General features: G+C 36.4%; 2 protein-coding genes across 2 annotated transcripts; both read right to left on the bottom strand.

The window, feature by feature from the left end:
- Positions 1-1,221: 1,221 nt before the first annotated feature.
- Positions 1,222-5,955, bottom strand: psmc1b (proteasome 26S subunit, ATPase 1b). Its single transcript, XM_059513130.1, has 11 exons — positions 5,878-5,955; positions 4,324-4,377; positions 4,144-4,240; positions 3,942-4,066; positions 3,672-3,857; positions 3,223-3,351; positions 3,014-3,110; positions 2,738-2,927; positions 1,934-2,085; positions 1,694-1,848; positions 1,222-1,534 (listed from the first exon to the last, which is right to left on the bottom strand). Exons 1-11 carry the CDS (start codon positions 5,878-5,880, stop codon positions 1,400-1,402), a joined length of 1,323 nt encoding a protein of 440 aa, XP_059369113.1. The 5' UTR covers positions 5,881-5,955; the 3' UTR covers positions 1,222-1,399.
- Positions 5,956-8,404: 2,449 nt separating this feature from the next.
- kcnk13b (potassium channel, subfamily K, member 13b) lies at positions 8,405-13,392 on the bottom strand. Its single transcript, XM_059513555.1, has 2 exons — positions 12,680-13,392; positions 8,405-9,516 (listed from the first exon to the last, which is right to left on the bottom strand). Exons 1-2 carry the CDS (start codon positions 13,017-13,019, stop codon positions 8,621-8,623), a joined length of 1,236 nt encoding a protein of 411 aa, XP_059369538.1. The 5' UTR covers positions 13,020-13,392; the 3' UTR covers positions 8,405-8,620.
- Positions 13,393-15,018: the final 1,626 nt, after the last annotated feature.

Here is a 15,018-nt window from a genome sequence, read left to right as displayed (position 1 = left end):
TTCATGCTGCTCTGCAGAGGTCAATGAAGAACTCTTACTTCAGAATAGGACTTAAAGGAAGAAAACATTCTTCTTGGTGGATTTTAAACATTTTATGAACAATAGCACTTCTAATAATGTAATAATATTTCACAGTAATGTATTCAAACTAAGGTAAACAAGCTTTACCTTGTTTACCTTGGACACAGCATATTATGTGATGAGGTTGTTTTAAATAATTAAGGGAAACAGGGAGCACAGATTGAGATGAGGACAATCTAAAATCGCTGCATTAATTATGCCAATCTCTGCAGAGTCAAGCAGGAGCAAGAAGACTGGCCGCACACCGCTGCTCCTCTAGTTTAGTAATTAGCAGGGAAATTAATCATTGCTCTCTCTGAGGACACACTTTCTCTCCAGGCGCTGTGACTTTTTGATTAAAATAATTCAATTCAGTAAAACTGGTTTTTAGTACAATTCCTTGAAATTGAAATCTAAGAACATAAAAGTTCATATTTAAAAAAAAAAAAATTATATATATATATATATATATATAATTTGTAGTAGTTTAAAATTTTTAAAAATGTTTTTGAAAGAAGTTTCTTCTCACCAAGGCTGCAAAAAAATACTCAAACATGAAAAATGAATTTTGTAAAATAGTATTACAATAACTTCAGTCTTTGGTGATTCTAATAATTTAAAATGCTTATTTGGTGCTCAAGAAACATTTCTTATTATCAATATTGAAAACATTGTGGAAATTTTGAATATATGCTACAATTTAAAAGTTCGGCTTATTAAGATTAATACTTTATAAAAAAATTATTGAACAAGTACAAGTTAAATTGATCAAAAGTAACTACAACAGATTTCTAGTTCAAATCAGTTCTGCTCTTTTGAACCTCTTTTAAACTTTTTATTCATCAAAAAAATCATGGAAAAAAAAAACATTTTTCCACGAAAATATTATGCAGCAGAAACGGTTTTCAACACTGATAATAAGAACGATTATTAACAACAGAGCACCAATGATAATTGATATTAAGCAGCAAATCAGCATATTAGAATGATTTCTGAAGGATCATGTGACACTGAAGACTGGAGTAATGATACTGAAAATTCAGCAGTGCATCTCAGCAATAATGACATTTTAAAACATTAGGATACAAAAACATTTATTTTTACATTCCATTAATATTTCACAATATTACCGTTTTACTGTATTTTGGATTAAAAAATTTTTTTTTTAGTATATCACTTTCTGAGGGCTGTAAAAAAGAAACAAACCAATTAAATACCTCTGATCCAGCCGTAGTATTCTGATCACAATAACAACAAACTAATCGGCAGACAAAAACATGCGTACATTTAAGCCAAATGCTCTGCACTCGCATATAAACACAGAAATGAAAAGTGGAGATTAGAGATAGAGGCCTTCAGGGGAGCCCTCCTGCTTTTTATACAAAACATTTTCTTTAGACTTCTTGAAGTCCTCGTTGGTGACCTTCATCCTGCGTTCTCTGAGAGCCATCAGGCCTGCTTCTGTACAGATGGCCTGAAGAGACAGGAAGTCAAGAGTTAAGATATACAAATATACATGAACAATTCTCCTGCATTCTGAAAATTATAGGAAAAAAAAAATAACAAAGTCAACACAAGAGGGCAGCAGAGATTTTCTGCAACACTTTCAATTGAACCAAATCAGATAGCATACCTTAATATCAGCCCCTGAAAGGTCATCTTTAGCCAGGATGAGCTCATCCAAGACCACGTCCTCAGCCACAGTCATTCTGCTGGTGTGGATCTGGAAGATCCTTCTCTTGGTTTTCTCATCTGGTAATGGGAACTCAATCTTACGGTCGATGCGACCTGCCGAGAGAAAATGCCTTGAGGGTTCATCTAAAATGCAGGTAACCTTTGAACTTCATAGCACGAGTCTGCAGTAGTATCTTACCCGGTCTAATAAGAGCAGGGTCAAGGGTCTCTATTCTGTTGGTAGCCATAACAACCTTCACATCTCCACGCGAATCAAAGCCATCCAGCTGGTTAAGGAGCTCCAACATGGTTCTCTGAATTTCCCGTTCACCTCCTGAGTTTGAGTCATATCTGCAAAGAGGTAATCAGGGTAGATGACTAAAGGAATAGTTCCCCCAAAACTGAAAACCTGATCAAAGTTTACTCAGGCCATCAAAGAGTTTTTTTCTTCATCGGAACCGATTTTGGAGAAATCTAGCATCCCCTCTCTTGATCACCAATGTGAATGGGTGCCGTGAGAATAAGAGTCCAAACAGCTGATAAAAACATCACAATAATCCAAAACACGACTAAACTTTCGCTTCTGGCCAAAATATAAATCGAGAATCTGGAAAAATGCTTCCTCTAGTGAAACGGTTTTCGTTTGCAAATGGTGCTTTCTCTGTGCATATTTCTCTCCTGATTCAGACAGCCCTTGTATTTCAACCAGAAGCAATGGTTTGAAGTCTTAATGATGGATTGATTTCTTTCAAACATGCATCTTTTGGCCACACAAGATGTTTCCTCCTGGACTGGACTGAAGTGACGTGGATTACTTGTGGATTATTGTGATGTTTTTATCAACTCATTCTGACGGCACCCATTGACTGCAGATCCATTAGTGACTGATGTAATGCTGAATTTTTTCGAATTGTTTTGATAAAGAAAAACTCTTGGATGGCCTAAGGATGTATAAATGTTTTGGTGAAATATCCCTTTAAAAACCAAAAACGCTTTGCTCTACCTCTTAGTTCCAATGGCGTCAATCTCGTCGATGAAGACGATAGAAGGAGCATGTTCCTCTGCCACCCTGAAGAGCTCACGTACTAGTTTAGGGCCATCGCCCAGATACTTCTGAATCAGCTCTGACCCAACGACCCGCAAAAACGTTGCAGACGTCTGATTGGCCACTGCCTTGGCAAGGAGAGTTTTACCTAACATCCAGAGAAATTATATGATAGATCAGGGTTTGTGATTTGACCCTTGTGAATTGTTTGGTAATGAAATGATCTTTGCTCACCTGTTCCAGGGGGGCCGTAGAGAATGACCCCTTTGGGGGGCTTGATCCCCATTTCCTCATAATACTCTGGATGGGTCAGAGGTAGCTCCACGGACTCCTAGAAGTTAAAACAGAATCTTTTTTTTTCCCGGATTGTTTTCAAAATTACACAATTATAAAATCAGCTCAGATCATTTTTGACAGGCAAAACTGTAAAGATTTTATCTTACCTTAATTTCTTGTATCTGACCGTCCAGTCCACCGATATCAGCGTATGTCTCTTGTGGAGCCTTTTCTACCTTCATGACGGTAACAAGAGGGTCTGTGTCGTCCATCAAAACTCCTATCACTGCATGGACCTATAAACAACAAGTTATTTGATCACTTAATAGGCAAATCTACAAATGTTCAGGATCCAGATGTAGCCTTCATTAGAGCAGCATTCCAATACAAAAGGTTGCAGAGAGGATATATATTTAAAGGCATAGGCCACCCAAAAAGCATCATAACTTATATTATTTACAGATATTATTTATGCTCACACAGCATTATTACACACTAATGTTAAAAAAGTGAAATCGCAATCAACAACCCCTTTAAAAACATCTTAATTTTCATTTTTGAGTGAACTATACCTTTACGTTTGACAAATTCATCCCATTTTCATTCATTTTTTTACCTTGTGGTTGAGTAAAACAGAGCAGCCGGGCTCCAGCAGATCTTTGTCGACAAAGGACAGGATGCTGACATAGTGCTCCGAGCCCACAGACGTGGAGACGATGGCATGATTGTCATCAATGATCTCTTCCAGGCTCCCCACAGACATAGGACTTCCCCTCAGGTCATCGACTTTTGACCTCTCCTCCTAATAAAAGCAAAAAAACATAACCATCAGCACAGACAAACAAACAAAAAGGATGGCGAGAGAGAAGATGGATGGATGGTGCACCTCCTGTTTCTCCTCCAGAGGTTTCATCTGCTCCTGGTTCCTGATGAACTCCTCTTCCATCAGCAGGTAATCTTTAATTCTCTCCTGCTTCAGGAGCTTCAGCCTGCACTGCGTGTGAGGGGTGACTATATGAACAGAGAATCTGACATTAACTCAAAATCTGATGTAAAACACAGTGGAGTTCAAAAGTCTCTTCTTGTACCTAAAGGCAGTTTGCTAGCAGCATCAGGGCCCTTGGACTTCCTCTTCCTCTTGCCCACTCTGGTTGGAATGGGTGGCTCATATTTCTTTTTCTTGTCCTGTTATGAAGACAGACTGAATCAATAAATAAAGACAAACTTATGGCTGATGCCGTTTTAAAATACCAGGTATTTTTGGTCACCTTGTCATCTTTCTTTCCACCTCCTGGTCCGTGTCCTCCGCTTTGACTCTGGCCCTGTGTTGAGAAAGAGCCATGTCTAATGTTCATGTATAGTCGTGGCCAAAAGTTTTGAGAATTACATAAATATTAGTTTTCAAAAAGTTTGCTGCTGAACTGCTTTTAGATCTTTGTTTCAGTTGTTTCTGTGATGTACTGAAATATAATTACAAGCACTTCATACGTTTCAAATGCTTTTATCGACAATTACATGACATTTATGCAAAGAGTCAGTATTTGCAGTGTTGGCCCTTCTTTTTCCAGATGCCCCAAACAATCGAAAAGGGGCTTCATCGGAGAATATGACTTTGCCCCAGTCCTCAGCAGTCCATTCACTATAGTTTCTGCAGAAGATCAATCTGTCCCTGATGTTTTTTTGGAGAGAAGTGGCTTCTTTGCTGCCCTTCTTGACACCAGGCCATCTTCCAAAAGTCTTGGCCTCACTGTGTGTGCAGATGCGCTCACACCTGGCTGCTGCCATTCCTGAGCAAGCTCTGCACTGGTGGCACTCCGATCCCGCAGCTGAATCCTCTTTAGGAGACGATCCTGGCGATTGCTGGACTTTCTTGGACGCCCTGAAGCCTTCTTTACAAGAATTGAACCTCTTTCCTTGAAGTTCTTGATGATCCTATAAATTGTTGATTTAGGTGCAATCTTAGTAGCCACAGTATCCTTGCCTGTGAAGCCCTTTTTATGCAACGCAATGATGGCTGCACGCGTTTCTTTGCAGGTCACCATGGTTAACAATGGAAGAACAATGATTTCAAGCATCACCCTCCTTTTAACATGTCAAGTCTGCCATTCTAACCCAATCAGCCTGACATAATGATCTCCAGCCTTGTGCTCGTCAACATTCTCACCTGAGTTAACAAGATGATTACTGAAATGATCTCAGCAGGTCCTTTAATGACAGCAATGAAATGCAGTGGAAAGGTTTTTTTGGAATTAAGTAAATTTTCATGGCAAAGAAGGACTATGCAATTCATCTGATCACTCTTCATAACATTCTGGAGTATATGCAAATTTCTATTATAAAAACTTAAGCAGCACTTTTCCAATTTCCAATATTTATGTAATTCTCAATACTTTTGGCCACGACTGTACAGTGATATATATTCTAGTATTTTAATTATAGCCTTAAATAAATAAATAAATATAGTACATTAGATTTTGTATTGTTTAAATGTTTTTTAGAGAAAAAAAAGAATCACACATTTTTTCCATGATTTACAGAATTTTTTTTTTAAAGGCAGATTTAGAACAAGAATATATATATATTCACGTTTTGGCTCGTTTTACGTTGTATGCGGGTTAGAAAAGTGATTTAACGCTCTTAAGACCAACGAATCCTTCAAATGAAATTACTTTTGTTAATCCTACATCGATATATTAAACACGGATATTAAGAGACACCGTTCACACGGCATTCACATATCATATTTGAAATTACAGAATAAATGTAGAGCAATGGAAACAAATTAAACGCCGAGTCTGTGAATAAACTGCTGGCTCACTCACCATTTCCACCGCCGCTGGTCGCTGGCAATAAACGTCACTACGGATAGACTAACGGGACAAAGGACGGGAAATACAGAAATGCGTTTGTTTATTGTAAGATTTTTGATTCTGGCCAAAAATAAATAAAATGTGTGATTCTGGCCCAACTCTGTAATTTCTCTTTAGCTAAACGTTTAATTAAAACTATTTATTCCGTCAGTTTTTGGACAGTATTAGCTGCAGTGGACCATAGTGTCCGCTTCAATTTGTCGATGTAAGAGTGTTTGTCATAATCTTAGACTGTATAAAAACAGGTCATAATCTTGTGAAGGTAGGCCTGAATAGGAGAGTATTTACTGCTATTTCCAGTTTATTCACTTTTGATATGTTCTTACATATAATCTTAAATATTATATTACTTAGTTATATATCATTAAAAGTGATATTTTTCACTATAAATATAACACAATAACGTATTCAGTGTTGTTTTAGTATGACTGATATACTATTGTAGTACTTTGTATCACTTTATAGTAATAGTATTAGTATATGAGTTATTTTATATATTATTTTGTATTAATTTATAATACTATTACACTTTTTTATATTTTTTAATTAGATTATGTTCAATTATTTATATTGTAACTTGAATTTACAGTTTACAGTTCATTTTGTATTAATTTACACACACATATATATAGCCTATATACACTGCCGTTCAAAAGTTTGCTATCATTGATGTTTTTTAAAGAAGTTTCTTATGCGCATCAAGGATGTATCTATTTTAACAAAAATACAGAAAAAAATGTAATTTTGAAACATTATTACGATTTAAAATAAGTTTTCTATTTAAATATACTTTAAAATATATTTTATTACTGTGAATAAATGCTGTTCTTTTTAACTTTTTATTCATCAAATTATCACAGGTTACAAATATATAATATATATATATATAAATATATATATATATATATATATATATATATATATATATATAAACATGATTTGGCTGATAGGAACTGTGTGTTTTTGGTTCATAGACATGTGAACATAGACATTCTTAGCCATGTATGATTGCAGGTTTTGTTATTTACTGAATGTAGGCCATGGGCTATTTTCATCACCCTCTTTTTCATTTCACACTGTTTTGTCTGATTGCCTCCGTGCTGTTTTGGCAGGTTTTCAGGGGGTTGTCACACAACCAGCCCTGGAGAACCAGAAACAAAGACTCTTCACAGCACCAGCCAAATCATCTCCCCCATGGAGCTCGTATTCACTGCTATCAGCCTTTTACCATCTGAGGGATCCTCCTCACACAGAGACAGAGTTTCCATAGCAACCTCCTAACATCATGACAGAGTGTAGCTCTGGTAATTTGATCTGAAGACGCTCTTTTCCTTCTTTACGTCTGAGTGCTGGCTAAGTGGAAAAAACCATTAGCTTTATAAGTGTTTCATGTTGGACCAGCCGCATACACACTCACAAACAATAAAAAAAGACCTTAATTCAGGTTTATTTATTTATTTTGTCACAAACTGTTCTTTAATGGTGTTATTTGATATGTCCTTTCGCAGTACATGTATCTGCGAATCAAGTACAGCATGATACGACTTAGCAGTGCAATGAGGAAGACACAAAGTTCAAGATATCATTGCCTTAATGAATTAAGACATTATTCATGCAGATGAAGTTGTGTAGAAAAGTTCCCATGCAGGTTATCAGTATAACTGATGCAATCCAAGCAAATGATTCATTTCCCAATCTACCAGTTCGTTAATGTCACTCTTCCCCATAAGATAGGCTTAATGAATATATTACCATACTGTAACAGTGCTGAAATATGCAAGAAAACTAGTAATAAATTACATCTGTTTGTTTGTAAATGAATGCACTTTAAGTTTACAAAGCCTAAATTAGAGAGATTAGTGTGAAATATGATAAACACAGCACAGCAGCTCAGATATGCAAGGTCCAAATCCGCAGCAATACATTGTTGTTATTATTATTAATAGAGTCTCATTCACTAACCATGCAAACATTCTCACTCAAATATCATGATTAATAGACTTATAGTGGCCTCAAAAACAATCTGGACTTTATCAAAAATACAGTCATACTGTGAAATATATTTTACAATTTAAAATAATGCTGTTCTTTTTCATTTTTTATTCACCAAGGAATCAAAGAATGTTCCAAAATATATGGAGCAGCACAACAGTTTCAAAACTGATGATAAATCAGCATATTAGAATGATTTCTGAAAGATCATGTGACACTCAAGACTGGAGAGATGGCTGATGAGAATTCAGCACTGCATCACAAAAATAAATTGTATTTTAAAGTATATTAAAATAGGATAATTTTTTTTCACAATATTACTGCTTTCTCTGTATTTTTTGATCAAATAAATACAGCATTGATGAGCAGAAGATTCTCCCTTAAAAAAAAACTCTTACTGATCCCAAATTTTAGAACAGCAGTGTATATAAAATATTTTAATATCTCTATAGATATTTAATTTTTTTTTCAAGAATGTTTATTTTTTTTTAACTACAATAAAACTGGTACACACTTGTTATGAATCCGCCATACATTTTACAAGCTAACCTTGTCTGTGCACGTCCAGAAGAACATTTGTACACACAACTATTAGTGAATGAGACCCAAAGGATGAGAGTTACGGTTTTTGCTTGTCTTTGTTGTGATAACACTTTGCTGTGGAGGTCGTCTGGTTATTTCACATTTCTAAACGCTGGATTTATCAATCTACACTTGTCTCTGCCAGTCGGTTGTTCATGATTCCCAGCGCTCCGACCCCTCCGGAGAACTCATTGTGACGTGAGCTGCTCCCTAACGGGCGAGGATAACCGTTGGCCATCTCTGACAGCTGCTTCTGCATGATGGCCAGATTAACTTTATTAGCGGCCAGAAAGTCCTTCATAGAGATCATCTCTCCAGACATCCGCCGTCCATCCGCCTCGCTGTCATTGACTCCGTCAGTCTCAATGGAGTTGTCCCGCCTGGTTCTCATGTGGCCGGGGACGACCACGTTCCTCCGTGGATGGCGGTTCCCTCGACCCGGGCAGCGACAGGGTGTCTCCAGCCTCCGCAAGAGCCAGTTGAGAACTTGCTTGATCACGATGGAAATGACGTTGAACAGTGAGTAGATGCAACACACCCCTGTGAGGATGAAAAGGAAGTTGCCCACCCTGTAGGCCGCTTGAGCTTTGTACATCTCCCGCTGGTTGCTCACCATATCCCCAAAACCAATGGTGCTGAAAGCCACGAAACAGAAATAGAGGGCGTCCAGGTAGTCCCAACCCTCGGCTGCCGAGTACATAGCGGACGCGCAGCAGGAGACCACGATGGCGGCGACTCCTAAGATGAGCATGACGCAGTACACGGAAGGTTTCCAGCCAGCCAAGCTGTCCGTGCGCCGCTCTCTGCTGACGGTGGAGGGACGCTGGCAGTTCTGAGGCGGGCCGGCTTTGCGGCGTTCTCTGCACTCGTGGCAGGACTTCAAAACGAATGCGATCACTGTGATGACTCGTTCCAGGAAGAGGTTAAAGAACAAAATTGTGGCAGCACAGCCAATAAGCCCGTAAAAGATCAAGAATATCTTCCCAGCAATGGTGACGGGTGTCGTCATCCCAAAACCTGTGGCACACAAAGAAACAAAACGAGGATGTGCTTTATAATGGGAAGATGTTTTACACATTCTAAAGCACGGCAAGCACAAATATACAATACAGGCAGCAAGACCACATTCTTTACTGTCATAATATCATAAAATATTTAAGTGTCATTATATATATATATAGTGCTGTCAAATGATTAATCACGATTAATCGCATACAAAATAAAGGTTTGTTTGCATAATAAATGTGTCTGTTCTGTGTATATTTATTATGTATATATAAATACACAAATCTAGTATATATTTAAAAAATATTTAAATGTTTATACATTTCTATAATTATATTCACATAACTTATATTATAAATAAATATATTTTATATATAAACAACATTTTCTGAAATAGATACATGCATGTTTGTGTATTTATATATACATAACAAATATACACAGTACACATGCATATTATGTGAACAAAAACTTTTAGTTTTTTAGTTTGTGTGCATATAATCATGACTAATTGTTTGACAGCATGTGTGTGTGTGTGTGTGTGTGTTGTACACTTTCACGTTTTTGGTACTTTTTATATATATAATTATATATTTTAGAATCTACTATTTTTAGTGTTTTTCACTTCAGTCCTGTTTGGGGCTAAATTTATCAACCTACCTTCCTTATTCTGTCAAAATCTGATTTGTTTTTTTGCTTATATTTGACTCAGATCTGTTTTTTCTTTCTTTCTTTTTTTGTAGAAAAAGAACAAAAAAACAAACAAAAAAAAACTGAAATCCACGAGCTTGATCGAAACCAATCATAACAGATTTTTTTTAACTGATTTCTGTTAATGCTTCTCAGTCTGAACGCTTAGATCTGATTTAATCTTTGTTTTTTTAGTGTTATTACATCAGGATGACATTAAGACATTTCATATTCCACCCTTTCTTTCTTTTCTTTTTTTCTTTTTTATGCTTTTATCTCTGGCAAATGTGTTCAGATTTGGAAAATGCTCTCAATAAAACATAATTAATGCAAAACATCATTGCTAAAATCTCACATGTTGAACCTAAAAACAAAATGTGTTTAGAAATAATGAGATCTGGCACCCCCCAACTTCCAATCAGTCTCAAAAATCTGATTTGAGGAAAAAGAATAATAATAATAAACTACAGTGTGTTTTGCCAAATTAATTCCATATAAGTTGATTGTCTGATATAACCTATGTCAGAAGGTCATGTTTGATGTAGATCATGTGTTGCCTCTACACACAATAAACATCAAGCACTGCAGACCTTTAGGATCAGCACATGCAGCTGCCGTGGCATGTCATACTGCTGCAGCAAGCTGGGTTAGGACTAATTAGAAACTGAGCTGTAATTGTCCATTAATGAGCAGCATGCGCTCCAAATCCCACGTGAACGCTGGGCTCCAATCACCTCCTCCTTTCAGACAACCCCACTTTCCCCTCTTCACAAACCACTAGAAACAGGTTGTCAATGGTGACGGCAGCCCTACCATGGCTTTTTCTCGTATTATCAATTTTACCAGTTTCACTTGCTCAGTTTATTTTGGTTAAGATTTCACTGAAATTAAATTCTGAAAGCATGTATACCATTCACTGTCACATTTCTGAAGATCTTTTGCCTCTAAAAATAGGTGCATGAGATAAACTGAACCATTTAAGACAAAATACTAAGAGAAATCACATCACTGATAACTGTCTGTTCATATTGATTGCATGAACTGTCTGTCTTCTTGAATCTATAAGTATAGCAGGAGAGGGTAACAGAGTAAATATTAATAATGCTAAATAAACTCCCCCTGCTCTGCATGTTTCTGTGAAAGCATCTAATTTTCACGCACGAACTGCCAGATGACAGACTGCATGGAAATAAGATCTAATGCATTCAATATTCTCATTAGCTCTTTTGCAAACACAAATCTGACACATGCTGAGAATGAATAAAACTTGGTTTATGGAGATACTAATTATCATGGGTTAATATTAAAAGGGTTTCACTTCACAAAAGAGCAAGCAGTGCAGCAATGTCATCTGTGAGTTTTCATTGGTGCTGAATGAATGAATGCATGAATAAATAGTTTATGTGGTTTAATTGATGGAATGGAATTATTTTAGAGTTACCTCTTTAATATTTTAAAAGGTTTTCACTAATGTTTAGGTTTAATCTCCTGCATTCTCACAACTCTCTCTCTCTCTCTCTCTCTCTCTCAATATGGTTCTACACACCATCATATTGAACAATAATGTTTCAGGTATGCGTTATGAATGTTTACAATAGCATTCACTTCAGTGGATAAACAAAGAAGACACGTGATGGATTCAAAGTGATTTTCAGCTCCATCTATTGAGCTGTCAAGAAAGTCTGACAGAAAATCTTTGGGACCTGTGTTCAGACAAATGACAGTATTATGCACATAACCCAGATACAGTAGTTTATTTATTTATTGTGTTTTACAGGACCTACTGAAAATGAGGGAAATGACTTAAAAGTCCCAAACAATGTCTTTACAATTAGTGCGGTTAAGTTGATATAATCATAATTACGAAATAAAAATTAAGATTATTACACACAATTATAAAACTCATGCTTAGTGATGTTTAACTTACAGATGAAACGCAGAAATGGAAGCTGATTTAGATATTTTATATAGCTATAGCCTGATTTTACAAATACAAATGTCGATGACAAAAAGATATTTTGAAGTTGTTTAGATAATGTATTTTATATATATATATATATATATATATATATATATATATATATATATATATATATATATATATATATATATATATATATATATATATATATATATATATATATATATATATATATATATATATAGGAACCTACGGAACGTTTTCCCCCATGTCTCAAAAATGAATTTAAAATAAATTAAACGAGTTAATTAAAATCTAGTCTGTACTCTACATTGTTGATATCAGTAGCTCACATTAGTGCCACTGAAACTAAACGATATAGTTATGAATGCGAGGTAAAATAGGCTACCTGTTGCGCGTTACTTTACTTTACTTCCGCTGACTGAATACTGTAAAAGCCTGTAGATTTGAAAGCTTCTGAAAGCTCGTTGCAGTTTGACGTAGCCTATTTGATCTAAATATAAGACCGCTGCAGTTCGATTTAGAAGTTTATATTCAACTCACCGATAGTTGAAACCACAGTTCCGACGAAATAAAAAGCTCCCGTGAAATCCCACCTGGGTCTGGTGGCGTCCACGCGGATGCCCGCCACATTGGCCTCCTCATAGTTCCTCAGGAAGTTCTTCAGCTCGTCCTGACTCAGGTTGTGCTTGTGGGTGAACTGCTCGATCCTCTGAGCCCATCGCTCCTTGGCGAGCTTCTCCTTCGGATGCTCGAGCGCCGAGAACACCGCTGCGCCACACAACAGGTAGATGATGATCAGCAGAGCCAGCATGATAAATCTGGCGTTATCTTCATTTAGAGAAGCGATGCTGGAGCAGCAGCATCCAGCCCGACAAGCCATTGTTATTTGACAGGAATATTACAGAAACACATGAACCACCACATCCCAGTTCATCATGGATCATTCATTCTTCTCTCCAGAGCTCTGGATATTTCACAGATCTCAGTCTCAGAAGCCGTGTTGTGCTCCAGGTGTCCCGTTTGTGGCGGATCATGATGCGTTTGGTCTGGAGCGCAGCGGTGGATTGTGTGACCCCAACCTCTCCAGAAGCGCGCGTGGATCAGATTGAGCTCAGTGCGTCAGATCAGATCAGATCAGATCACAGGTCCTACAGCAGCAGCAGCAGCACACATACGACTCAGTGACTAGCTAAAGATGTGCGAGATATGACACATAAGAGAAATCTTCAGTTCAAAACACGTGTACCAAGTTGTTAAGAATGCATGCCTGTATTAAAGTTAATTGCAAACATGACACATGTTGATTTATTTATTGTTAAAATGTCAAGTAATGTAACCATCAGTTAAAAATGACATCATTATATCACAGTCATTATTTCCCAATTTAAAAAAAAAATGCTCACCAAGGCTGCGTTTATATGATCGGAAATACAGTATTGTAGGCTAATATTGTGCAATGTTATTAAAATCTAAAATAACTGTTTTCTATTTGAATGCATTTTAAAGTGTCATTTAATCCTGTGATGCAAAGCTGATTTTTTTCAGCATCATTATTCCAGTCTTCAGTGTCACATGATCATACAGAAATCATTCTAATATGCTGATTTGCTGCTCAAGAAACATTTTGTATTATTATCAGTTAAAAACACTTGTGCTGCTTAATTTGTGGAAACCATGATACATTGTTCAGTGTGCTTTGATAAATAGAAAGTTAAAAAGCATTTATTTGAAATAGAAATCTTTTGTAACATTATGATTATCTTTACTGACAAATTTCAATAATTGTTGTCTTTTGCCGCAATTATTAGAGAGTTAGACCATTTGACATTTTTTACTTTTACCTCTACGAAAAGTTTCAAAATGACTTTTTAATAAATAAATCGACAACGTTATATCATAGAAGAGGTGTCTTCAAGTTATTTTGACATTGTGTTTTTTGTTGTTGTTATTTTTTAATAACTTAAATGCACGCAAAAGAATGTGCGTCCCCTCATTGACACATGCACAAGTCTTGTAGATAGTCATGTAACATTAAGCATGCTTGCATTATTAGATAAGATTGTGTGATGGGAATACATCATTGCGATCAATAGTGTATGACCTTTTGGATCTGGTTGGGAAATTTTCAGCATTTACTCTGGGACGTCCAGAGGCAACTTCTGTAAATGTCACAGTTTGGACAGAGAGACGAAAATCCATTGTGCATTTAAGACAGACGGACACCATGTATTTATAGATTCCCTCCTAAACTGTCCGATTGATTAGTTTAGACATTGAGCAGAGCTGTGAAGTCTGATGCATTACGTTATTTTTAGAGCCTAAAACGTGCTTGTCCTTAGAAAGGTTTCAGGACCTTGGACAGTTGATTACCTCCCTAATGAGTTCAGCTTGACAACCATCTCTTATATTGTCATCATGATTGTGTCAAACAGTAACACCATGGTATTTTAATATCAAAGTCTCCAATGCATGGCGTTGCCATGATTATAATGCTATAATTCACAACTGTCTTGTCCCAAGATAAAAAATAAAAAAAAGTGTCCATGGTACCAAGAACTGGCAAAACAGCATAAACTGTGTTAAATGTGAGAATGTGGTGAGAAATAATGAGAGGAAGCTAAGCCTGTTGTGGTGCTTTCAGCCCAAGCACAGCAAGAACCTGTGAAAAACATTCATATTCATGTAAATCAACGATATCACATTGCTCAAACCAGAGGGAAAGTTAATGTTTAGATGCTACTAAGTGGACCTTGCTGAGGCAAGTTTAGTGATAACTATTGCTTTTACTTGACGAATAACTCATCGTTCACCGTTCATGCTTACAGTTATTTTATTTTATTATTTATTTTTTCTGAATATTTAATCATACAGGACATCAA

Source organism: Carassius carassius, chromosome 27 (assembly GCF_963082965.1).
Source record: "Carassius carassius chromosome 27, fCarCar2.1, whole genome shotgun sequence".
NCBI lineage: Eukaryota > Metazoa > Chordata > Actinopteri > Cypriniformes > Cyprinidae > Carassius > Carassius carassius.
This window is presented reverse-complemented; position numbering and strand designations above follow the sequence as displayed.

What these genes read in the sequence shown, in the direction of transcription:
- kcnk13b (XM_059513555.1), bottom strand. Translation starts at nt 13,019, where the DNA reads ATGGCTTGTCGGGCTGGATGCTGCTGCTCCAGCATCGCTTCTCTAAAT. An exon ending in AACTGTGGTTTCAACTATCG is followed by an intron (nt 9,517 to 12,679) that starts GTGAGTTGAATA and finishes TGTGTGCCACAG; the next exon opens with GTTTTGGGATGACGACACCC.
- psmc1b (XM_059513130.1), bottom strand. An exon ending in CTGTTTTACTCAACCACAAG is followed by an intron (nt 3,352 to 3,671) that starts GTAAAAAAATGA and finishes TGTTGTTTATAG; the next exon opens with GTCCATGCAGTGATAGGAGT. An exon ending in CCCTGCTCTTATTAGACCGG is followed by an intron (nt 1,849 to 1,933) that starts GTAAGATACTAC and finishes TTCTCTCGGCAG; the next exon opens with GTCGCATCGACCGTAAGATT.